The 23,726-nt window shown below is 46.5% G+C and overlaps 1 protein-coding gene across 4 annotated transcripts in view; it reads right to left on the bottom strand.

Annotated features, from left to right (window-relative positions):
- Nucleotides 1–3,226: 3,226 nt before the first annotated feature.
- Nucleotides 3,227–23,726, bottom strand: part of IL31RA (interleukin 31 receptor A) — a 72,032-nt gene continuing 51,532 nt past the window's right edge. For all 4 annotated transcript variants that reach the window (XM_024247744.2, XM_024247745.3, XM_024247746.3 and 1 more), the window contains 7 exons: nucleotides 19,725–19,907; nucleotides 18,553–18,654; nucleotides 17,601–17,747; nucleotides 15,345–15,485; nucleotides 12,476–12,569; nucleotides 11,121–11,202; nucleotides 3,227–9,397 (listed from right to left, as the gene is read on the bottom strand). In XM_024247744.2, the coding sequence (XP_024103512.2) occupies nucleotides 8,921–9,397; nucleotides 11,121–11,202; nucleotides 12,476–12,569; nucleotides 15,345–15,485; nucleotides 17,601–17,747; nucleotides 18,553–18,654; nucleotides 19,725–19,907 (1,226 nt within the window). In that variant the 3' untranslated portion in view covers nucleotides 3,227–8,920. The remainder of the gene's footprint in view (nucleotides 9,398–11,120; nucleotides 11,203–12,475; nucleotides 12,570–15,344; nucleotides 15,486–17,600; nucleotides 17,748–18,552; nucleotides 18,655–19,724; nucleotides 19,908–23,726) is intronic.

Here is a 23,726-nt window from a genome sequence, read left to right as displayed (position 1 = left end):
GGTGGGAAAACATTGCTTTGGGTTCAAGAGAAGATGTCTTTGGACAGAGCATTCTCCCTTTGTTTAAAGTAAGGTGTTCTCCAGAACCAGCCCCTGAGAAGTCACAAAATCGTCAGTTTAGGAGGCTGCTGTCTTACCATCAGGAAGGAAATCAGCATCCTGCATGCCTGTCATTTTTCCTGGAACTCATATTTTTTCCTGAAGGACAACAAGGTCTGGCTGATAAAACGTCTTGGGAGGTATTTGACGTCCAGAATCCTTAGCATTTGTTGACTTATAGGGAAAAGTGCAATTTTGTTTCTAAGTAAATACATATTATTTGTTTCAAAAGGCCAACTGGACGTGTTTTGTGTCCTGTGGCTTGTTTCCTATGAAGGAAGGTTTGAAGTCAAGCCCCTGGGAGATGTGTGAGGTGCACATATGCAGTCGTGGTTTTGACTAAACCAGCACCCTAGGCTTTTCACTAACTGGGGTGCACCTTCCTGGACCCCTGAGCCCTGCACAAACTCCAGCACTTGCTAATCCTTAAGAATTCTGAATTCAGATGGAAGTTCATTTGGACCTTATTATTATTGGACTTCCCCTTATTCGCCCTTCCATGGGCCTGTGCTTGTGGTTCTGATGGACCGAGGCCAAGACAGCCCCTGGTTCTACCCCTAGAACCTGCCCCTCCCGCTCTCTCAGGATCTTGTCCCTGCAGAGCAAGGCCTGTGGGAATCCAGCTGGGCCAGGGACCTGGGATGTCTAATTCTAGGGGCACTGTTAGTGAGCCCCCTGGGCTATGGATCTAGGGCTAGGTTTTCTAGGCCCTAGATCCTTTGGCCCTATAGCTTTGACAATAAGATGAGATTTTGATGGGTTTCTGGGCTCACTTCCCATCAAGCTCCCATTGGGTTCTGATCTCACATAAGACTATATAGCCACAGTCTTCTATGGGCCAGGAACTCCTAAGAGGACAAACCTGGCATCTCGGGAGAAAGTCCCCACACGGAGACGGAGGCTTTAGTTGGGGCCTTCATGCTGTGCAGCCCAGGTCCTGCACACAGAGCGAGTGTGACTGCAGAACTGAGAGACACAACACTGCTGGCTCCGCAGACGGAGGAAGGAGCCGCAAGCCAAGGAATAAAGGCATCGCCTAGGAGCTGGAGGAGGCAAGGAAGACTCTTCCCTATGGCCTCCAGAGAGGAACACAGCCCTGCCAGCACCTGGACTGTAGCCCAGTGTGACTTCCAACCTGCAGAACTGTGAAATCATCAATTCCTGTTGTTTAAGGCATTGAGCTTATGGAAATGTGTTACAACAGCAAGAGGACACGAATCTTTGCTAAGTCTATGGACTCTTTGAAAGTGTAACTCATGAGCCAATAACTTGTTTTTATTTTGATACGAGTCTCACTTTGTGCCAAGGGTGGGTGGGGGTGGGGGAGGGGGAAGGAGGGGTGGGAGGAGGCACCCACGTGGTACCTTATTCCAACAGTCATGGGACATCCACTCTTCCAGCAGACCTGCTTTTGCCCTGCCCAGGTCCTGGGGGTGCTTACAGATTCTACACTGTCATGGGACTTCCTGCTTCTGTAGCCATCGTAAACCCTTCTGAAGCTCAGGGTCCCTGGGGGCTTCTGTCTTCTTGTCACCAGGGCTGTGAACATGGACACGGTGCCCCTCCCCATCCCTGCACCTGCCGTCAGCATTTCTCTTAGACCTCACTGGCTCTAAAACCAGTCTCAAGAGCTCTGCAGGCATCCAGGGGAGAGGGGAATGGTCTACACGTCTCACCAAAAAGAGGTCCCCTTGGAGTCTCCACTCCTCTTGATCTCCCCAATCCCTTGGTCATCTTACTCACCCAAGGTAGAAAAGCACAAGGAAAGTCAAAGGGCTGGGCTCCAACCCCCCACTTCCCGCTTAGAGCCTCAGAGAGCCTCCGCCAAGTCATCTAGCCTTTCTGAGCACAGCCTCCTCATCTGCCACTGGCCAGAGCTACCTACTCACAATGCGGTTGTGGGGCTTACTGGGTACTGTGTGTGCCACACCTTGAGCACAGCACCTGGCGTTAAATGCCAGTAAGTGGTTCTTCATAAGCTTAGTGATGAACAGGGGTCTCTGCGGGTGAATATCGCCCTGCCCCAGGGCTTCTCCTAGATCCATGGTGGATGTTTGTCATATGCTTGGGTACTTACCAGTCTGTTCTGGTGTCCATATTCCTTGTCCCAAAATTGATCTCAAGGGCTTGCTTTCTACACCCTTTTTTTTTTTTAAATCTGGCAGTCCCCCGAACCAGAATGGGTTCAGAGTGACTCCCTGCTTTCTACACCTCTAGAAAGTTCTAGCGCTGCAATTCTCTCACTACCAAAAACGGAAACAAGTTCAGCTGCCTGGAGAAGCTGCCAGACAGGCTGTGGACCACGTTCCCTTTAAACCACAGCCTGCGCTGTGACAAGAGTCTGTGGGCAGCCTGAGGGAGAGGAAGATCCAGGGAGCTCTTTATTTCTTTAATGGAAGTGACCCAAGTGTGTTTAGAAGCTGAAGGGAAGGAATGGCTAAAGAAAAACAAATTGAAAGTACGGGAGAGGCCATGGTGGGGTGGGCGGGAGACAGAGGAAACAGCAGGCACCTGCCACTCTGAGGTTTCCTGGGAGCCTGAACAGGAACAGGTCAGGGAGCTGTAGCTGTGGCGTAGCCTCAGAGCAGAGAGCTGAGACCCAGAGGCAGCTCCAGGAGCGGGAAGGAGTCTGGACTAGGAAGACAATGAGAGCCTGGGCGTGGGGCTCGGATCCTCCACAGGAAATGCAGGCAGGAGTCATTTCCTGCAGCAAAGAGTGTAATGAGCTGCTGAGTCCTGGTCAACCGGAGCCCTTTCCCACAGCCACCAGGCTCCCCTCATCTCTCACGTATTTACATTGTGGAGCCTCAGTTTAGACAGCTGACTAGGACTAGGTAAAACTTTAAGACAGGGGCTTGCTCTGCTGCCCAGGCTGGAGTGCAGAGGCACGATCTCGGCTCACTGCAATCTCTGCCTCACGGGGTCAAGTGATTCTCCTGCCTCAGCCTCCCGCATAGCTGAGACTACAGGTGCGCACCACCACGCCTGGCTAATTTTTGTATTTTTTGTAGAGACAGGGTTTCACCATGTTGCCCAGGCTGGTCTCAAACTCCTGACCTCAAGTGATCTGCCCACCTCGGCCTCCCAAAGTGCTGGGATTAAAGGCGTGAGTCACTGCACCTGGCTGAGTAGGTAAAACTTTAATATAGAAGTATAGTATTACATGAAAATAGTATAGAAGTATAGCATTACATGAAAATGGTATTACAGCTTTTTTGTATGAAAGGCCCAAATACAAAAGCATTTTAAAAGCTGTTCCTATTACCATAACCATGTTTTCATACTCTACTTAATAACAGACTTCTCATGCACATGCATCACAGATTGCATCTGTAGGTGGTCCATGTGTGGAAAAGACCACATACCCAGTCTTCAGAGATGGTTCTCTTGGGGCCACAGATTCAGTCTTCCTAGTTGGAAAACGCTGCATGTCCTTTCTAATTTCTCGAATTTTAGTCCACGCTTATGTTGAAGTTGGGCAAGAAGAGAGAATTCTACTCCTAAAAATGAAATGCATAGTACAAGTATCTCACTTCCCTTGAACAGCCACAAGAGCATTGCTGACAGCAGGTTTTGACCTCTTGTGGAGTTCTGCCCTCCCCTGCCCCTCGCCTCTCCCCAGCCCTTTACATCAGCACACGGCAAGCGTCTTGGTTAGGACAGCCCTGCATAGAGCTCTGTGTTGAGGGCTATTGTGGCCTGGGGTCTCTTCCAGCATGGATTGGAGCTGTTTGTGCTTCAGAGCAAACTCTCTCCCCACTGACCCCTGTGTCCAAAGGGAATGAGGACTGCTGTTATCCTTAGTCACACTCCACTCTTCAGGAACCGCACCCCCCACCCACAGTAAGAGTGCAAGACACTGACCACACTACACATTTTGACTACAAGTAGGCTTGTCATTAATCAACATTTACGTAGAAACAATTAACAAAATACATCAGTGTGAAATTTCTTTTTCAAATGGCCTACAAAAACAAGTATTTTAAATAGTCAACCAAATGGCAAAGTCCACCCGCTGTGCTAAGGGCCTACTGAGTACTTCTTATTTCTAGCTACTCAGCTGGTCTCTCAATGTCCCCAGGAGCATGGAGGCAGAGAACATTCTGTAATGTCAACACAGGGACATGGCAACAATAAAAAAAGAGAAGTTTAGCTTCACAAGGATTAAAGCTACACAAATAACTATAAAGTTTCATTAACTATTTCCGATAAGTTGACAAAATCAAGTTGACGGGTAGACAGCTGATTCTCAGTGGAAAAGGACAAAGGATCCGTCAGACATGTCTGGTGATACTGTAAATCAGCATAACCTTTGATGGGACACAGTCACGCAAAATGTGACAACCATAAAATTCTGACCCAGCAATTCCACTTTTGAAAACAGCCCCAAAGAGACAGGACAAAGGTAAGAAAAGATAAATGTTTATTGCATTGCACTCTATACTAGGAGGACCTTTAAACGAATCCTATCAACCAAGGGATGCCTTAGCAAACCACACCATGCAGGCACGCCATGGGGTTCTTCGTGGATGTTCAAAATGCTGTGCTCATGCATGAATTTTTATGTATGGGAGAATATAATGTATTCAGTATGATTTGCAATTAGCTGAAAAATGTGTACAAGTGCACACAGATCATGTTAGGAGTTAATTAAGCATGACAAATAATTGCTATTTAAAACTCTTGGGATTACTGTTGTGAAGTTGAATTTAAAACAAATTTTAAATTAGAAAAACGAGGGGACACCTAGAGGTGAGTCTCATCCATGCGAACAGTGTGTGTGGATCTAGAAGGCAGAGGGTAGTTCAGGCCACGACTTCTCAGCCTCAGCACTGATGACATTTTCTGCCAGATAATTCTTTGTTGTGAGGGCTGTTCTGCACATTGTAAAATAATTTCCAGCATTGCCGGCCTCTACCCACTAGATGCCAGCAGCACCTTCCCAGTCGTGACAATCAAAAATATCTCCAGGCATCACCAAATGTCTGAGGTTTGGAGGCTGGGGGTCAAAATCACTCCTGTTGAAAAACCACTGGTGTAAGCCACCAACTCTCGACCTTAGCTATGGGAAGGGGACAGGAATTTAGGAGGGCTGGTGGGGAACCAGTAAGTGTGTGCGCCCTTCAAAGAGGGCAGTCCTTATTTGGTCAGAAATTCAGAATGACATATCCTGATTTCTTTTTAATTTGCAGCTAATTCAAAGTTGAAACATAGTGGCAGTCTGAGTTTCACGTCTGTGGGTTACAGTAGGCGTCCACAAATTTTTTCTGCAAAGGGACAGAGGGTAAACGTTTTCCGCTTTGTGGGAAAAACTCTCTGTTGAAACTACTCAACTCTGCCTTTGTAGGGGCAAGCCACCATAGGGAATAGGTCAACGATGGGCATGGCTGTGTTCCAATTACTTTGTCAACACTACGTGAATTTCTTGGACTTTTCTTGTCACAAAATGTTATTCTTTTTGTTTTCAACCATTAAGTAGGTCATTATAGCTTTTAGTTCATGAACCTACAAAAACAGGGCCTGGATTTGGCCCGTGGGCCACTGCCCTGGGCGGCAGGGTGCCTGCTGCAGCAGGAGTAACTAGGGGCGGGCTGGAAATGGGGACAGAATCAGACTGGGGTGGATTGGCCAGCATAGGCTTTCCTCACACACAGAGCATCAGCAGAGCAGCCGGAAGGATCCATACTGTGGGCCTCTCCTTTTTCATCTCTCCCCATCTCCTGCCTCCTCCAGACCCTTGCGTGGTGTTTTCACACCGCTGCCTCCCGAGACACCAGAAGGAACTTGTGGTCTTTTTATTTAAGCCACAGATTTGTTTCTCTGCCATTCTTTTAAAATTTTCTGCTCTTACTGTTAAAGGCCACTAACCTAGCTGTCTGCATGGATCCCAGGGACTCAGAAAACTGGTTTATCCATTTTTAATGACCTTGCTAAAACACAAGTCTTCCTGTTTGTATCCTCACAATGTCTCTGACAGTAAACAGGGAAAACACAGATGGCCTTCTCCAGCCACAGAGGCAGTCCCAGGTGTCCAGAGCGGGGAGAGTTAGTGACTCGATCCAGGAGAGGAAGTCACCAGCGCTCTGAACTCTGAGGCTCACATCCTGTGAATCTGCTCAGGAGAGCTAAGGTGTGGCCCACCAGTGCGTTTTGGGGACTCATAGAAACAGCTCCTCCCACCTAGAGAGAAACAGAGCCAACCGTCTTCCCACCCTTCAAAGGTAATAAAACCATGGAAAATGATCAAAGGAGGCTGATGGAAGGGGAGAAAGGAATGAAAAGAAACAAGAAAAAAATAGCAAGTGTTAAAAGATGAGAAGCTCTGGCAGTGGGGGAAAACAAAGTAGAAGATAGGGGCAAGAGGAGAGAAAGGAAAGAAGAAATGAAACAGGAAGGGCTGGGTGGGGATTTGCAAATTGTCCAGCGGAAGACGCTTCCAGCTTTGATGATGAAGGAGCAGGGGCCAGAGGGCAACATCCTTATCTCTGGAATCCACTCACAGGAGCCACTGGGGATCCATTTTCTCTCCCATCAAATTCTTAGATTTTAGGTTCAAAAGCTTCATCTACATCCAGGTGTGAGACAGCCAAGTTTGGGAGAACTCGTTCCAGGCTCTCCTCTCACCCACCTCCCACAGAATTTGAGAAAATTCCCCCAACTACAGGTGGGCAGGAGGGTTGAAAGAACAGCTGTGGGGGTACCCGTGCCCTCCCCCATCCTCAGACCAAGACAGGAGGCAAAGCTAGAATCTCCCCAAATGTTCATGAATCCGAAGGTGGGGTTGCCAAAGGCCCCATCTGGAACTCTGGGGACAGTGGGCTCACCGAAGAGTCCACACCACACCACCTGGAACTCTGGGGACAGTGGGCTCACCGAAGAGACCACACCACATAAGGGGTGGAGAGCAAGGAGAGCAGGGAGAGCAGACATCAGGGGCGGCGTGAGAATTGGACGCATCTCTTTTGTTTGGTCCCTTCCTACACGTGGACTTGAGTGCAGAACAAAGGGACAGGGGCATTGCCCTAGAGTCCTGTTCCCCGGCGCCCTGCCTCGGGCCTCCCTCATTCCTTGGTGTACCAGAAGTCACTGTTCCGTAAACCAGGAGTACTGAGTCCTGGGTGGGTGGTGGGGGGGTAGCTGCAGCTGCTGGAGATGTTAATGAGGACAGAGCTTTGAGAGAGCAGCCACACCTTCCTGTACCCACAGTAACAAGGCAGCAATTGGCTAAGGTAAGTGGTAGGTGACCCAACAGGGACAGGAGGGACCATAGTAAACACAGGAGGCCAGAGACAAAACCACGACCGGACAAATACATGACCCAGAGGACGCCACTGAGTGACCAACTCTGCCCCATGGACGCTTCGCCATTGAACATCCTCGGCACTCAGAGCCAGTCCCAGGCAGGACAGGGGAGGGCAAAACCCCAAATGTGACTGAGTCGCAAACCCAAGGCAAGTCAGAAATCATCATACTGGGCTGAGGTTACTTTGAAGTGTCAGGTCTCAGGCTAGCAATTAATTTTAGTTTTAGGAAAGTAAAGTGATGTTTTGCACACCTGAGTGGGTGGCTTGCGAAGTTCACGCCTGCAATCCTAGTACTGATTCCTCAAACTCTCCTAGAAAAAATACCATCAGCCTTCCTGGCTGGCAAGTGCTAGGTTCACTGCACCTTGGGCCACTCACTCATTGCCTCGCCTGCCCTGATCTCACCAGGCTCCTAGTGGCCTCCCACAAAGGTCAAGGGAGTCACAGCTGACTCTGTCACTATAGTTACAGGAGGAGCCCAGTACCACCTCAGTGCTGAAGCCAGCAATCCACACTTTTGTGAAAGGCTCCACTAACTGTCACAAGCTCTGTGCTCAGCTAGAGAAAAGGAGCAGAAGTCCTCCTGTTGGGGCTGCAAAGTTGCTAAGCATTGCATGTTCCCAGGCCCTACCCTGCTGCTTCCGGGAAGAGGCCTTTTAAGAATATGCTCAGTAAGCATTCCTGGGCTCTGAACCAGTGTGAGGGGCCAGCGTCCCTATATGACAACCACTGCAATGTCAGGTGCCTTTCTGCTCCCAGGCTGGGTGCTGAATAGAAGGGCAGCAGCAGCTGGGAAGTGGCCCCCTGGAGACTGGACAGAGCTGCGCCCGGCAGTGTACATTCCCCAGGGCCCTCCCCATTCCTTGATTTTTTAGTAGTCAATGCACTCTAAAATGGGGGTGAGAATTCTCAGGTGCGGTGTTGCTACAGACACTTGAGATCTAAGAGGATGTGAGGAGCCTCAGGCAACCCCTTAGGAAGGTCCACTCCACCTCCAGCCCCAACTGTGGGGAGAGAGGAAGGCTTCAGGGCTACCTCGTAGGGGAAGCCCAGAGCTCAGGCTCCCACCAGACCCCCCAAGAGCCAACAAAACAACTGTCCTCTGGCAGCAGGGAAAGTCCTTCTGGAACTCTGAGGCTCAGCCCCAGCAAAGGCTGGGACCATGACCCAATTCCTGGGAGGCCAGATATGTCCCCCTTGGGGGTCCTTTGGGCTCAGAACTTGGGCCCTTCCTCCAAAGTCAATCTGTCAGGAGGCCTCGGTGAGAGCTTGGTATCTGAACAAAAGAAAAGAGATTGCTGTTCCTTTACAAAACTCAGGCTTATCACCATCCCTTCTTCCCAGTACAAGGTCATATCTGTGCCGACCAAGTTCAACTGGCAGCTCAGGGGCAGGGGAGACTTTAACCTAGGCAGGATGTGGCAGGGCCAAGCAAGCGCTGCATGCCGAGTCTTGACATCTTCTCTGGCAAGGGCCATCCACACTGAGGCCCTCAGGGTCTCATGCTATGGTCGCATTTAGACTCCTCCCTTGGTGTGATCTGGAAGTTTTTCAGACACAAGAAATTCCCTGGTTGTCACTGAATTTTTCAAATATGGATTTGGGGCTCCTTCCTCACACAGATGATCTGGTACTAAACTTTGACCAGAAAAGAGAAGCTGCTCTTTGGCTTCCGGGCGGGTCCCCTCTGGCATCCTCGAACGTAGGTATTGCGATTTTCTGGGAGGAATCTCAGGTGAAACTGGGAGCTCCTCAAAACTTTTCCCCAGGGGACAGTCAGGCCGGAAGGCGTAGGTCACGTACTCATTCTTTTCCCCTCCTAAATTGTTTTCCTGACCCGTTCTGGCTTCATCTGTGAAAATTTCTTGCAGAACATTCCCAAAGTTCACCACCAACTTGTCAATCACCAACTTGTCACTGGGGGTGGAACATGGTTTTAAGATCCTGTCTTCTGTGTTCACAGAGTCATCAGACTCCTTCAGGTTTAGCTTATCCTGGAAAAGAAAAAGGGACATCCCAAGTGGTCATTTAGGAGTCACATATGACACAGCCAAAAACTCGTTAGGCTTGGGACAGCAAATGCCCACCTCTGGAACAGCCCCCACCTTCCTCCCAGGCCCAGAAGTGGTGGCCAACCCTCTTTGCATGCCCTTCCACAGAGCTTGGAAGGAGTGGCACATTTCCTGAGAAACAGTGCCCTGGATTCAAACAATTTTTAAAATTTATTTACTTATATGTATATAATTTTTTTTTTTTTTTTTTTTTTGAGACAGGGTCTCACTCCCATTGCCCAGGCTGGAGTGCAGTAGCATGATCACCACTCACTGCAGCCTCAACTTCTCAGCCTCAGGTAATTCTCCTCCCTCAGCTTCCTGAGTAGCAGGGGCTACAGATGCACACCACCACACCTGGCTACTTTTTTTATTTTCTGTAGAGATGGGGTTTTGTCATGTTACCCAGGCTGGTCTTGAACTCCTGAGCTCAAGCAATCCGCCTGCCTTGGCCTCCCAAAATGCTGGGATTATAGGCATGAGCCACAGCACCCAGCCAATTCAAACAATTTCTTCTGCTAGAGTGTGCAAGGCTATTTTCCACACAATCCCATGCTCACAAAACCCCAGTTAAGATGGAAGCACCAAAATTAGAACTCTTAGGGATGGAAAAACCACATCATAGAGACAGACTTGTGCAACCTCACCAGAAAATCAGAGGTGGCCTCATGGCAGGGACAGTGACTTTGTCATCTGTATCCCTAGGGCCTAGCCCAGCACGTGGCATGTAGTGAGTGATTAATAAGTGCTGGCTCTAGAGGCCCAACCTACGGATTATTCGAAAAGCATGTTAGTTATCAGAGAGCACTGCCTGTGAATCCATTTACTCTCTAAATGACATTTAATAAGCAGGAAAGTAAATGGGGGTATAAATCAGTCCAGTATACCGGACTGATAAGAGGAGGAAATAGAAAGAAAGCCCATTATAACAAAATGCCCATGCTCAAAAAAGACTTCTGAGTGGGAACAAGGACTAATATTTAAAATTTGTGCATCAAGGAATAACTGGAAACAGCCTTTCAGTAATAAGGATTTAAAGGTTATATTTGATTGGGATTTTTTCTACGTAAGCAAGAAATTAAACCTTAAAATTTCCCTAACAGTTTTCCACTTAAAAATTTATGCAAATGGAGGGTTTCTAGTTAAGGAATACTCACTAGAAAACCCCAATGCCAGTTAAATAAAGCCTGACTCTGACATCCCCAACCTGAGAAAAATAACCTGAGGCAGCCTCAGACTGCCATGCCCATCAACATTCCCTGGTGGTATTTAGGCAGTCTTTACATTAATGTGCTCTTGGCTGCTTTGTAAATGGCTTCAAATCCTATAGCCAAGGCTCCTCTCTCTCTAATTAGCCCATCAGGTCAGGAAGGGTAGGGCCAGTGTCTTTATTCTGCAGCATCCTTTATGGGACCAGTTCCACCTGGGAACGCACTGAGTCCTCATGAGCCTGGTGAAGCCCTTTCCCCTTGTCAAAGCATGAGGTCAAAGTCATTCCAGGAAGGCTGATTCCATCTGCCCTGCCTGCCATTCCCTGAGACTTTTCAACTCGAGTTCTCTTGATGTGAACCTCGAAAAAAGCTCAGCCTAGGACTCTTCCCCATCTCCATTCACCTTGTCTACCTCCCACAACAATGATTTCCTTAATAAAAACAGGAGAGTTTACCTTGAAATCATCTCCACGCCATGTGGCTATACTACTTTCAGCAGGGTTGGGAACACTGGGCCAACACAGGTGAGTCAATTTGCTAATAAGAGAGAAGATTTTAAGATGGGAAGTGAATCCAAGAAGCATTAGCACCATATGGCTGAGTCAAAAGAGTGAGGCTGTGCTAAAGGGAATTATAAGGTTCCCTCCTAAATAAGGGCATGTCCGCCTGATAGAACCTGGGAAAGTGGAGTTGTTTTTCGTTGCGTGTTGGGGGGTGTGTAAGTTCTCTGTGGGATATGATCAAAGGAGACTCTTCCCATACAAAGCTTATCTTCCCCTCTCTCCCATCCCAGCATCTCCATACCTGGTCCCGATGCTGTAAATTGCACCATCACAGAGTCATTCCTTTGAGGCTTATCCTCTGGGAAGGACAACGTTTTATGAACCTTATAAGCTACCCACACTTTCCTGCAATGGTTCTTGAAGTGTGGTCCCAACCAGCAGCATCGGGATCACCTGGGAACTTGTTAGAAATGCAAATTTTGGGGCTTTACCCTAGAACCACTGAATCAGAAACTTTGGGGGTGAGGCCTGATTCTGATGCATGCTAAGATCAAAATGATTAGTTAAGTGCATAATGTACAAGAATCTATGCTGGTGGCTTGGTTATTACCTACAGTTGGTAACTGAGGTTGATATTAGCTTGACCATTAACTAAGTGCAGCTGCTTGACAGAGATGACTCACAACTATCTAATTTGGAGAGACAGCTCAACCAGGGAAAGACCATTAGGGTACCGTAAGGCTCACTGCAGAGAGAAAGTGTAAGACCCTGAAGACATGCTTTCTTCCCCACAGTGGCCAGGGCAAGCAGGGTAAAGGCCCCTGCAGCCAGACCCTCAACACTGCACCACAAGCAAGCAATAAGCTTGCACCCACAGACGACTGGCCAGCACTCCAACACCGTGGAGACACTGCTCCCTGCTCTGCCTGAGACAGAAGCTTGCAAGAAGGCCTCTTGCTGCAGCCAGGGGCCCTGCTAGACACTGAGAGAAAGGGCCTGCTCTCCAACTCCAGTCTCAGATGGCAAATAGAGCAGACAGAACCTATGGGACAGCTGGCACTCTCCTGGCCTCAAAAAGGCCTAGACCTGGGCATGGAGCTCTGGGAAACGAAAGTGCTGTTGCTTGGTCAGAATTCTGATGAGCCACTGAGCGTGGCCTTTAATAACCTCAATAAATATGCACCAAGTTAATAAATGAATGAACACCCCTTAATGGTAGAGTGCCCTCTCCTACGAAGCACCTGTGATGACTTCAACCCCTTTTTGTCCCTGATTTTTAAGGCACCCACTGTTGTCTGCAGACTCACTTGGGTTTTTTGAGACCATATGCCACTGTCAGGATAATGAGAATAAGAAGGCCTCCACCAATCAGAGAAGTTATAAGGGTAATCTCAAAGACACCTTTGAAAAAGAAAGAACAAAAGTCAGTAGTGAGTTCCTCACCTTCTTGACAAAAATCAATGATTAACTTTTTCTTCTAGTAGCTTCAGCAACACAATTTCTTACTAGTTTTCTTTCATTAAATTCAATTTCTTTCCACTAAAAAGACCCCAGGTCAGGAGTTTGAGACCGCCTGACCAACATGGTGAGACCCCGTCTCTACTAAAGATACAAAAAATTAGCTGGGTGTGATAGCGTGCACCTGTAATCCCAGCTACTCAGGAGGCTGAGGCAGAAGAATTGCTTGAACCTGGGAGGCGGAGGTTGCAGTGAGTGCTGATCATGCCATTGCACTCCAGCCTGGGCGACAGGGCTAAACTTCATCTCAAAAACAAAAACAAAAACAAAAAACAGAATTTCGTGCCTCCCCATCTAGGTGTCTTCCTGGCAGCATTCATTCCAACAGCATTCATTCAGTGAATATTTATTGAGCACTTACTTTTTAATTTTTATAAATATTTTTTTGAGATGGATCTCGCTCTGTCGCCCAGGCTGGAGTGCACTGGCATGATCATAGCTCACTGTAGCCTCGAACTCCTGGGCTCAAGCAACCTCCTGCCTCAGCCTCCCAAGTGCCTAGGACTTACAGGTGCAAGCCATCATGCCCAGCTAATTTTTAGAATTTTTTTTTTTTGAGATGGAATCTCGCTCTGTTGCCCAGGCTGGAGTGCAGTGGTGCATCTCGGCTCACTGCAACCTCCGCCTCCTGGGTTCAAGTGATTCTCCTGCCCCAGCCACCCTGGTAGCTGGGATTACAGGCGCCTGCCACCAAGCCCGGCTAATTTTTGTATTTTAGGTAGAGACTGGGTTTCACCATGTTGGCCAGGCTGGTCTTGAACTCCTGGCCTTGAGTGATCCTCCTGCCTTGGCCTCCCAAAGTGCTGGAGTTACAGGCATGAGCCACTGCATCCAGACAGCAACTTTAGCTAAGGTGTCCAAGGAAGGAGTGAAATTCAAGCTGATCTTAATAGTGAGAAGGATCCAGCCATGCAAAACCATGCAGAAAAGCATTCCAGGCAGAAGAAACAGTGGATGCAAAACTTTGAAGCAGGAACAAGGTAAGGAAGATAAATAGAGGCAGAAAGCAGCAGGAAAAATGAGGTCAGCAAGGGACAGATGATGAAAGACCTTGAAAGTTATAGGAAGGAGTTTGGATTTTCTTTAAAATATAATAAAAGTCACTGGTGGCTTTTAAGCAGAGAATTCAGGGTTTGAAACTCTGACTGCTGTGTGGAAAATGGATTATAGAGGATCAAAAATGGAAGCAGGGTGATTTATAATCTATAGACCAGGGTAGGAAACTTCTAGGTTCCAGGGCTGGACCTTGCTTTCATTTAACCCATGGAGAAAACTCCTTGAGCTGATGAAATTTGTGCCTGGTGTTGCAAAAATTCAGTATAGCTTTAAACAATTTTCAACAGCATATCAAAAAGAGTTCCTAGAAGGCAATGTTAGTCCATCAAAACAGAATATGTTTTCTCTGTAAAAAAAAAAGGCATACTCACATTTTCCAGAGTCATAAAGCAATTTTATTCTTGAAAAATGTGATGCATAAGAGGCTTTCAAGAATATTTCAAGCAATTTTTAGCTTGCCTCAGTTATTGCAAAAACTTGGCAGTGTTCCTTCATTTTTAATCTAAAAAGTTGTTCATTCTTTAAGACAGTTTTAGCACGTACTTAAAAATCAAATCTCTGTCACTCAAGGACTTAGCAAAATTAACATATTTCTGTTTCTCCTATCCTCCTTCCTTCTTTCTGCTTCATCCCCCTCCTCATTCCATCTGCCTGCCTCTAAATATCTCCCTTAACCAGCCATCATATGAAGCTACATTTTATTTTACATTATTTGTTTTCTCTAGTAAATTTTTCTTGCTATTTTTTAATGTAAAAGTGGGTAAGTTAAATATATGTCTTTTTGCTCAAAAAAAACCTCCACAAATGATGAGGTTAAGCCCCTTCCTATGGGTCAGTAGTCTTGAGTTAACCAAGGTTTTCCCTTGAAGGCCCTGTTGTACAGTGATATGGTTTGGCTGTGTCCCCACCCAAATCTCATCTTGAATTGTAGCTCCCATAATTCCTACGTGTTGTGGGAGGGACCCAGTGGGAGATAACTGAATCATGGGGGCAATTTCCCCCCATGCTGTTCTCGTAGTAGTGAATAAATCTCATGAGATCTGATGGTTTTGCTTGGTCCTCATTCTCTCTTGCCTGCCACCATGTAAGATGTGCCTTTCGCCTTCCGCCATGACTGTGCGGCCTCCCCAGCCACGTGGAACTGTGAGTCCATTAAACCTCTTTTTCTTTATAAATTACCCAGTCTCGGGTGTGTCTTTATCAGCAGCGTGAAAACAGACTAATACATACCGTAACCTATAACATGCAGAAACTGGTGACTGTGAACGGGGAGACAGCCTTGAGATGGGAGCTGGTTTGGTGCTAAGACTGAAGTTGGCATTAATTTGACACCTCCTCCTCCAGAGGATTTGTGGCTGCCCATGAGAAACGACCAAAATGACCAGCGTTTCCAAATTCGGCTCTCAACTTGCCTGCTCTCTCCCTCCCATCCCCTCACCTATATGCTTTCCAGGAAGGCTGGTGAGCCAGAGAGCAGGATGGCTCTTTTCACTAGGCACTGCCCTTTCATTTGGCTTCCTCCAGCTTTTGGCAGATGTCATTTCTCTCTGATGCAAGGTAAACGTGAGGGAGAGGTACCTAAGGCTTGAAGGAAATACTCACTGAATGACAATGTCTTGAAATTTATACTGGTCCCGTTGATTCCCCCAGCACTGGTGCTGGCCATGACCTGAACAGTGTAAGAGGTCTTTCGTTTCAGGGACTCCAGGCTGTACTGCAAGACGCTGGAATTGACTGTCTTGGCTAAAGGGAAAATACAGAGGTCAAACACCACAGCCAAACCAGACTGAAAATTGTGTCCCAGTAGCACCAAAATAAGAGCATTGGAACCTGTGCTTCCAAGCTCAGCTGTCTCATATTCTGACCCCTATTCATGTCCTGCTTAAATATCAAGATGGATCAAGGACCTCAATATAAGAGCTAGAACTATAAAAACTCTTAGAAGACAGCATAGATAAATCTTCACGACCTTGAATTTCACAATGGTTTCTTAGATATGACACCAAAAGCACAAGCAGCAAAAGAAAAAAATAGATTAAGCTGGACTTCACTAAAATTCAAAGTTTTTGTGCACCAAAAGATAATATTGAGAATGAAAAGATAATCCATAGAATGGGAGAAAATATTTACAAATCATATATCTGATAAATAACTTATATCCAGAATATATAAAGAACTCTTATAAATTCAATAACGAAAAGACAACCCAATTTAAACATAAGAAAAAAGATTAAAAAGACACTTCTCCAAAGAAGATATACAAATGGGCTGGCTGGATGCAGTGGCTCACACCTGTCATCCCAGCACTTTGGGAGGCCGGGGCAGGCAGATCACCTGAGGTCGGAAGTTTGAGACCAGCCTGACCAACATGGAGAAACTCCAACTCTACTAAAAATATAAAATTAGCTGGATGTGGTGGTGCACGCCTGCAATCCCAGCTACTTGGGAGGCTGAGGCAAGAGAATCACTTGAACCTGGGAGGTGGAGGTTGCAGTGAGCCGAGATGGTGCCATTGCACTCCAGTCTGGACAACAAGAGCAAAACTCCGTCTCAAAACAAAAAAAGAAGATATACAAATGGGCAAAAACTACATGAAAAGATGCCCAACATTATTAGTCAGTAGGGAAATGCAAGTCAATGCAATAACCACTACATACCTACCAGGACAGCCATAATAATTTTTTTTAATGAAAAATAACACGTATTGACAAGGATGCAGGGAAATGAAAACCCTCATACATTGCTAGTAAGAAATGTATAGTGTGGAGTAGTCACTGTGGAAAACAGTTTGGTGGCTCCTCAATAAGTTAAACTAGAGTTACCGTATGATCCAGTAATTCAGCTTCTAGGTATATGCCCAAAAGAATGAAAAACACAAACTCAAACAGATATGTGTACATAGCAGCATACGTTCATAGCAGACATCTGTTCATAGCAGCCCTATTCACAGTAGCCTAAAGGTTGAAACAACCTAAATGTTCATCAACTGATGAATGGATAAACAAAATATGGAATATCCACACAATGGAATATTATTCAGCCATAAAAATAAGTACAAAATCATGCTATAACATGGATGAACTTTGAAAACATGCTACATGAAAGAAGCCAGACACAAAGGCCACATATTTTATGATTCTATGTATATGAAATATCCAAAATAGGCAATCCATAGAGACACAAAGCAGTTTGGTGGTTGCCAGGGGCTGTGGGAGGAGAGGAATGGGGAGTGACTAATGAATGGGTATAGGGCTTGTATTTGGGCGGAAATAGAAGAGTTCTGGAAATAGTGGTGATGGTTGCACAATATTGTGAATGCTTCTAATGCCACTAAATTGTACATTTTCAAATGTTTAAACTGGAAAAATATTTTACATGTATTTTGCCATAAGAAAAAATTATTTAGCCTAAGCAAGAATCCAAGCCTTGCCCAGTATTTAAGATGTCAGGAGATAAGGTGGACTGAAAAACAAAGCATGATTTGGCAGGGGCAGTAGAAGTCACGGTGACAGGGTCTGTTCCTCCTCACTCTTTAAGCCAGGCACGCCATTCCTGGGAATGATGGTCGGGGAGTTCCCAGGAGGTCAATTCAGGGCCCAACCAGGACAAATTATAACAACTCCTTCCATTTCCTCAGGACTCTCCTCTCAGGTACTATCACTTCACTCTCACTTAACCCCCAAAACCCCAAAAGGCGGGTGCTCTTGGCCCCATTTTCAGAGAGACTTAAAGAAGCTAAGTGATTCATGCCAGGTTGCAGGTCACAATGTGGTTGGGGAGCCATGCCTACGACAGGTCTATCCATAGCATCTATCTGGGGCTTGGGGTTTTTTTCCACTTGGCTATGGGCGTGCTTACAGAATCCTTTTCCACCTTCAGCTTGGTAAAAGATGGTGTAGTTGCAGATGATACCCTTTCTCTCACTCTTGGGAATCTCTTTCCATGCGATCGTGACTGTCTTCACGCCAATGTTCTCCACCTTGGTCTCAGGACCTTCTGATGGAACTGGAAAGGACAGGGGGATAAATGATAATCACTGAACCGCACTCCAGGAGATCGTTCCCCCACAAAGGCTCTGGCCAGTACTCAGACCAAACCACAGTGCTGGAGGCAAGGGGAGAGGGTTGAGTAGGGAATTGATGAATCAGCTTGTTTGGGAAAATTGTTTTCTAGAGCCTCTTAAGCAAGAAGAGAAGTGGCAACAAGACCACTTGAAAAAGTCCTTTCTTATAGATGTCTCACTCCAATTTGGTACCCAGCTTTTTCATTCATATCTGTAAAGTGTAGTTATTATCAAATAGTTGAAGAATATGGCTCCATAGGCTACCTTTGAGTGGCAGAAGATTTTTTCCAATGTTGAATCTGGAAGACACGAACTTCCAAAAAGATAAAAGTAAAGCTCGAGCAATTCACCAGTAAAGCCTTTGCTTATTGCTACATAATTAAAAATAATTTTTTAACATCCCTAGCTTAGGATGAACTCTGTAGGCTCCCTGATGTGGTCTTAATTCAGCGTTATTGCTGATAGCAGCTCTATTTGCACTGTTTATTTGTGACTTTGGGCAAGTTATTTCACCTCTCTGAGTTTTAATTTTCCATTTGTGAAATGAGGGGATTGGATTCAATGATCTCTAATGTCTACCCCAGCTTCAGAATTCAGCAAATTCATAACATACAGAGCTCACTACAAGATGAAGCACAAATAAGCCCTAAGATGGCTGGGAATGAGCTACAGGTACTTGCAGCCTTATTGGCATGTGGGACAGGTCCCACTCTTTCCTTTTTCCCACAGGGCCTTGTCCATTCATACCGCCTTCTTTGGCATAAGCCTGGATGGAATATGGCTCGCCAACTTTGTCGTGCAACATTGGATACACAGAGATGTTATAGCACCAGAAAGGTTTTAATTTATCTGTAAAAAAGAAAGAAAAAAAAGCATAAGTGCAGAGCATGGCAGAGTGGAAGGAATACTAGACTAAGAGTTATGGCCAAACACTTATAGAAGATATTCCATTTCTCTACAGTTTCCACCTCTGGAAAATAAACAGGTTAGGTTGAATGGTCTCTAATATCTATTGCTTTTCTCAGATTTTCTAATTAATTCTTATTTTTAAATTTAGCTTTTTAGCTTTCTCTTTTTTGGAGGCAGGGAATCCCCAAGTCTGTTCTGACCAAATACTGTTGCAGCAGAGAGATCCATAGGATCGCTGAACATGCTGCCTAATTAAGTCCTAGAACAACATATCATCACCCTGTAGATCTCAAACACTGTGACTTCTATCTCCTCTACTTGCCTGCATCCCTGCATGTGTATTATTCTTAATATGGATGTTTGAAGCATTAAGAAATGATTGTAGTCACAGGATTAAAAGGGTAAAGCCTCATGAGGGAGGCTGAGGCAGGAGGATCACTTGAGCCCAGGAGTTTGAGGTTACAGTGAGCTATGATCGTGCCACTGCACTCCATCCTTGGCAATCAAGCAAGACCCTGTCTCTAGAAATTAAAAATTTAAACAAAATTAAAAATAAAGAGTAAAGCCTCACTTGTATATCTTACATATGGCAGGGACTTTCCTGAAAAGAAGGCTATTCCTATAACAATCACCTGGGAAGGGGGCCTAACTGTTAAACAGGCAACCAGAACTGAAGAAAGTATCCTAGGTAGGCCAGCTGGGATCCACACTCTGGAGTTATCCATAGGATGACCCAGCTATCCGGGAAGGACTCTCTGATGGTGGGTGTTAAGATGGTGTTTTCCACCTGGAGACCAATCAGATACCTGGTCTGCTTGACATCCACAGCTTTCTGTGCCAGCCTTGCCTTGGAAATACCAAAAAGCGTGTCACTTCATTAAGCTTGCACAAGCTTGTCAAATGCTATTAACCACACTAACAGCTTTGAAGCCAAAGTTAAAGATCTAAAAATGGATGAAAATGAAACCAAACCCCGCACTGAGGGAACCTGTGGGTTCCACCCTGGCTACCTTGCTGGATCGTCCAGTTCGTGGCCTGAGACACAGATTCCCAGGAAAGAGTGGTGGGCTCTGAGTCCACATCCGGAAACCATTCAATCATCCAAGTGTTCACGTCTAGAGCAGAGCTTTGCCACTTCACCACTAGCTGGTCCTCAGCAAGGCAGGCCTGCATGACCTCAATGCACTGAAATGCTGAAAGGAGAGAAAAGGACTGCTTCACAGCTACCCAACTCATTCTCCAAATGCAACAACCACATTGGCATCCTCATTGTCTCAGCTGTAAAACAAGGCCAAAGTTCAGGATCTCCACTGCAGCCTCCCCGGATGGGGCTCTTTTCATTCCCCTTATTGCATCCTTTTTCCTTACACAACACCTTTGAGGAGTAAGTGGTTTCTTAATCTTCCTTTACCTACCCCAAATTGACCTGTTTCCAGAAAAGGATCTCACTAGAGAGTTGATGACTAAAAAGACTTACCTTCCACAGGTATCTCTGCAAGTCAAATGGAAAGGAAACCTGAGACAGAGAATCTCCAAAGGTAGACTTTCAGGCTCTGGGGAATTGTGTGGCTGGGAAGCTGGGAGATGGAGACCTTAAAATCATACCAGGGAGATGGCTTTACGCTTTCACTATATAGTCTGGCTCTACACAAACTGGATATGAATTCCTATCCTCAAGGCAGCAAGTATTGCGTTTGTACCAGAAAGATAAACACATTGCCATCCAAATTACCTAGTATGGATCAATACATAAATGGCAACATTTTCTGCAGGACTGGCCAAAATAATCTGGAAACAGGTCACAAGGATTTATTTAATAGAAAAGTTGAGTGTGTGGCTTCAAATCCAATATCTGGAACTTAATCAGAATCAGAGAGAGATCTTATTGAAAACATTCGAACACACAGAGAACTATTGGAGGTGCAGCGAGGCAGAGCTGGAAGGTACAAACTGGGCGGGGCTCAGAAATTCCAGGGCGTGCTCTCCCCTCACCCAATCCTCACCAGCGTAGCACTCCTCAGCCTGCAAAACTGGAATCCATGGGAACAGCGTTTCTTTTTCTTTTCTTTTCTTTCTTTCTTTTTTTTTTTTTTTGAGGCATAGTCTCACCCTGTCACCCAGGCTGAAGTGCAGTGGCATGATCTTGGCTCACTGCAACCTCCACCTCCTGGGTTCAAGTGATCCTTGTGCCTCAACCTCCCAAGTAGCTGGGACTATAGATGCACGCTAACACACCTGGCCAATTTTTTGTATTTTTAGTAGAGATGGGGTTTCACAATGTTGGCCAGGCTGGTCTCAAACTCCTGACCTCAAGTGATCTGCCCAACTCAGTCGGTCTCCCAAAGTGCTGGGATTACAGGCACGACCCACCACACCCAGCCTGGAAGAGTGTTTCAATGAATGCCAGAGATGATCCTGGATGCGGGCACAAAAGTGTCCTGCAAAAAAAAACCCAAAAAAACCCAAAAGCCTTTTGAAGCTGGAAGCCTAGTCCACATATAGGAATCTGGGGTGGGGACCCGGGGTCCTGCATCCTGCTGTTCCTTGGCAACAAACCCCAGCAGGCTGTGTGTATATTTAGGAGTCTTGTTCTTGTAAGCCACAGTTGACGGATCCTTTTCCCAAACAGGGTCCTTATGAGACACTCCAGGGGCTAGTCCTAGCAGCAAGGCCAGGTAATTTGTCAACCTGAAAAGGTAACTCTGAGAAGGACAACTGAGGCATGGAGGAAATGTGAAGCCACAGAAGCAGCAGAGGCGAGGGCAAGAAGCACAGAGCCTGGAGATCGACCCCACCTAACCCTAGGGCTCTGAGTTTCTCCTTCCAGCCTTCCCCTGCTCACCGCCTGGAAGCATCCCCAGCCAGTCCTGGCTGAAAGTCCCTGCTGGAGCCTTGGAGATGTAACTAGACTCTTCTAGCAGCCAATGTTGGCGCTCCACCCAGACCCACTCAGCTTCCTTCTTACTGTGTGCGTGTGTTTTGCTTGGCTGGGATGACTATAAGATGTCACTCACACTCTAGATAGAGTCCCCTGCAAGATCCAGTGGGAACCCCCCTCCCTGGGGCTTTTATCTCAGATTGTACCTGTTACAGGTTGAATTGTATCCCCCCAAAGTATATCCCCAGTGCCACAGAATGTGCCTGTATTTGGAAATATGCCATTGCAGATGTAATTAGTTAAGACAGTGGGTCCTTTATAAGAAAAGAGGAATCTGGGCATGGAAACAGAGACACACAAGAAGCTAGCCATGTGAAAACTGAAGCAGAGATTGGATTTATGGGAGTTATTGCAGCTACCACAAGCCAAGGAATACCTGGGGCCACTACAAGCTGGAAGGGGTAAGGAAGGATTCTCCCCTAGAGACTTCAGGGAGCATGGCCAACCAGCACCTCGATTTGGGACTTCTGGCCTCCAGGACCATGAGACAATAAAGTTCTGTTGTTTGAAGCCGCCCAGTCTGCAGTGCTTTGTTTTGGCAGCCCTGAAAGCCCACCTTCATCTCAGCCTCTGCCCTGTCCTGGCCTGCTTCTGCAGCTTCCTCATCTCCCTGGAGGCACTTTTTAAAAAAATGATTGCCCACAAATCCTGGCCTGAAGAAGCCAGTGTTGATGTCTAACCCCACACTCCTTCTCACCAACACTGGAGCTCTGAGGAGCAGGGAGAGCCGGGTCTAAAGTGCCAAGTGCACTGCAGAGACTGCGGAGACCACAGGGGCGTGGCGCCGGCCCCAGGAAGCCATGAGTCAATCTTGAAAGGGGAAAGCCTGGCCACACCAAGGGGCGCCAAAAGGGAAGTTTCCAAGTCATCACTCTACTCAATATAAACGAATCGCCAGGTCTTTCCATCATTCAACAAGAGCTTTCTGAGCAATTACTCCAAACATCTCCAGGTGTGGTAGGAAACACAGATCCTTCCTTGAAGAAGCAGAGAGGGGCTTTGACTGTGAAAGCCATTGATTTCCTGTGATCTGCATGAAGACAGTCACCCGGGGCTCACGTGCTGGTGCTGCTTCTCCTTTGCCAACCGTCCTGGCCCATCCTGAGGTCTGCCCCAACTTGGGCCCATCTTCCTCCTCCGGCCTCAAGACACAGTGGCCGGGCTTTCCCATACCCTACCTGAGACCACGCCGCCTCTGCCTGCTGGCTCAGGTCTCACAAAACCCAGGGCTGAGCAGAAGGAACCTCATTCCAAGCCCTTATTCCAAGAGGGGAACGTGGAGGCCCGCACAGGTCAATAACCAGTTCAGTGTCACACAGCATCTGTGACCGGAATTCAAGTCACTTTATGAATAACACATCTAAGGTTGTGGGATATGGTACAAGTTGGGAATACTGCAGATCCGAGCTGGAATCATCCCACTCCAGAGACCTTGGGCACATTATTAAGCTTGCCTGAATCCCTTTGCCATCTATAAAATAGATTTCACAGCATCTACAACATGAGTCATGTCAAGGCTAAAATGGGAAAACCTAAGTTATCTTAGCACAATTCCTGACACATACTAGTAGACAATGTATGATAACTGTTACTTAATGATAGTTATACTTACAAAAATTATATTATTCTCTAGTTATTATTCTCATTCTCCAGTTGCCTCCACTTTAGTAAGCAAAATTCTGTAGAATATTACTTTCTTTTGTTTTTGAGACAGGGTCTCGCTCTGTCACCCAGGCTGGAGTGCAGTGGTGCGATCTCGGCTCACTGCAGGCTCAACCTCTTTGGCTCAAGCGATTCGTCCCCCTCAGCCTCTCAAGTAGCTGGGACTACAGGCACATGCCACCAGGCCTGGCTAATTTTTTTTTTTTTTTTTTTTTTTTTTTTTTTTGTAGAGACAAGGTTTCACTATGTTGCCTGGACTTGTCTCGAACTCCCAAACTCAGTGATCCACCCGCCTTGGCCTCAAAGTGCTGGGATTACAGGCGTGAGCCACCACGCACATCCAGAACATTACTTTCTTATATGTCTGGGACTAGCATCTGTAAAGTTTCTCTGTAAAGAGCCAGATAGCAAA

This window comes from Pongo abelii, chromosome 4, assembly GCF_028885655.2.
Source record: "Pongo abelii isolate AG06213 chromosome 4, NHGRI_mPonAbe1-v2.0_pri, whole genome shotgun sequence".
NCBI lineage: Eukaryota > Metazoa > Chordata > Mammalia > Primates > Hominidae > Pongo > Pongo abelii.
This window is presented reverse-complemented; position numbering and strand designations above follow the sequence as displayed.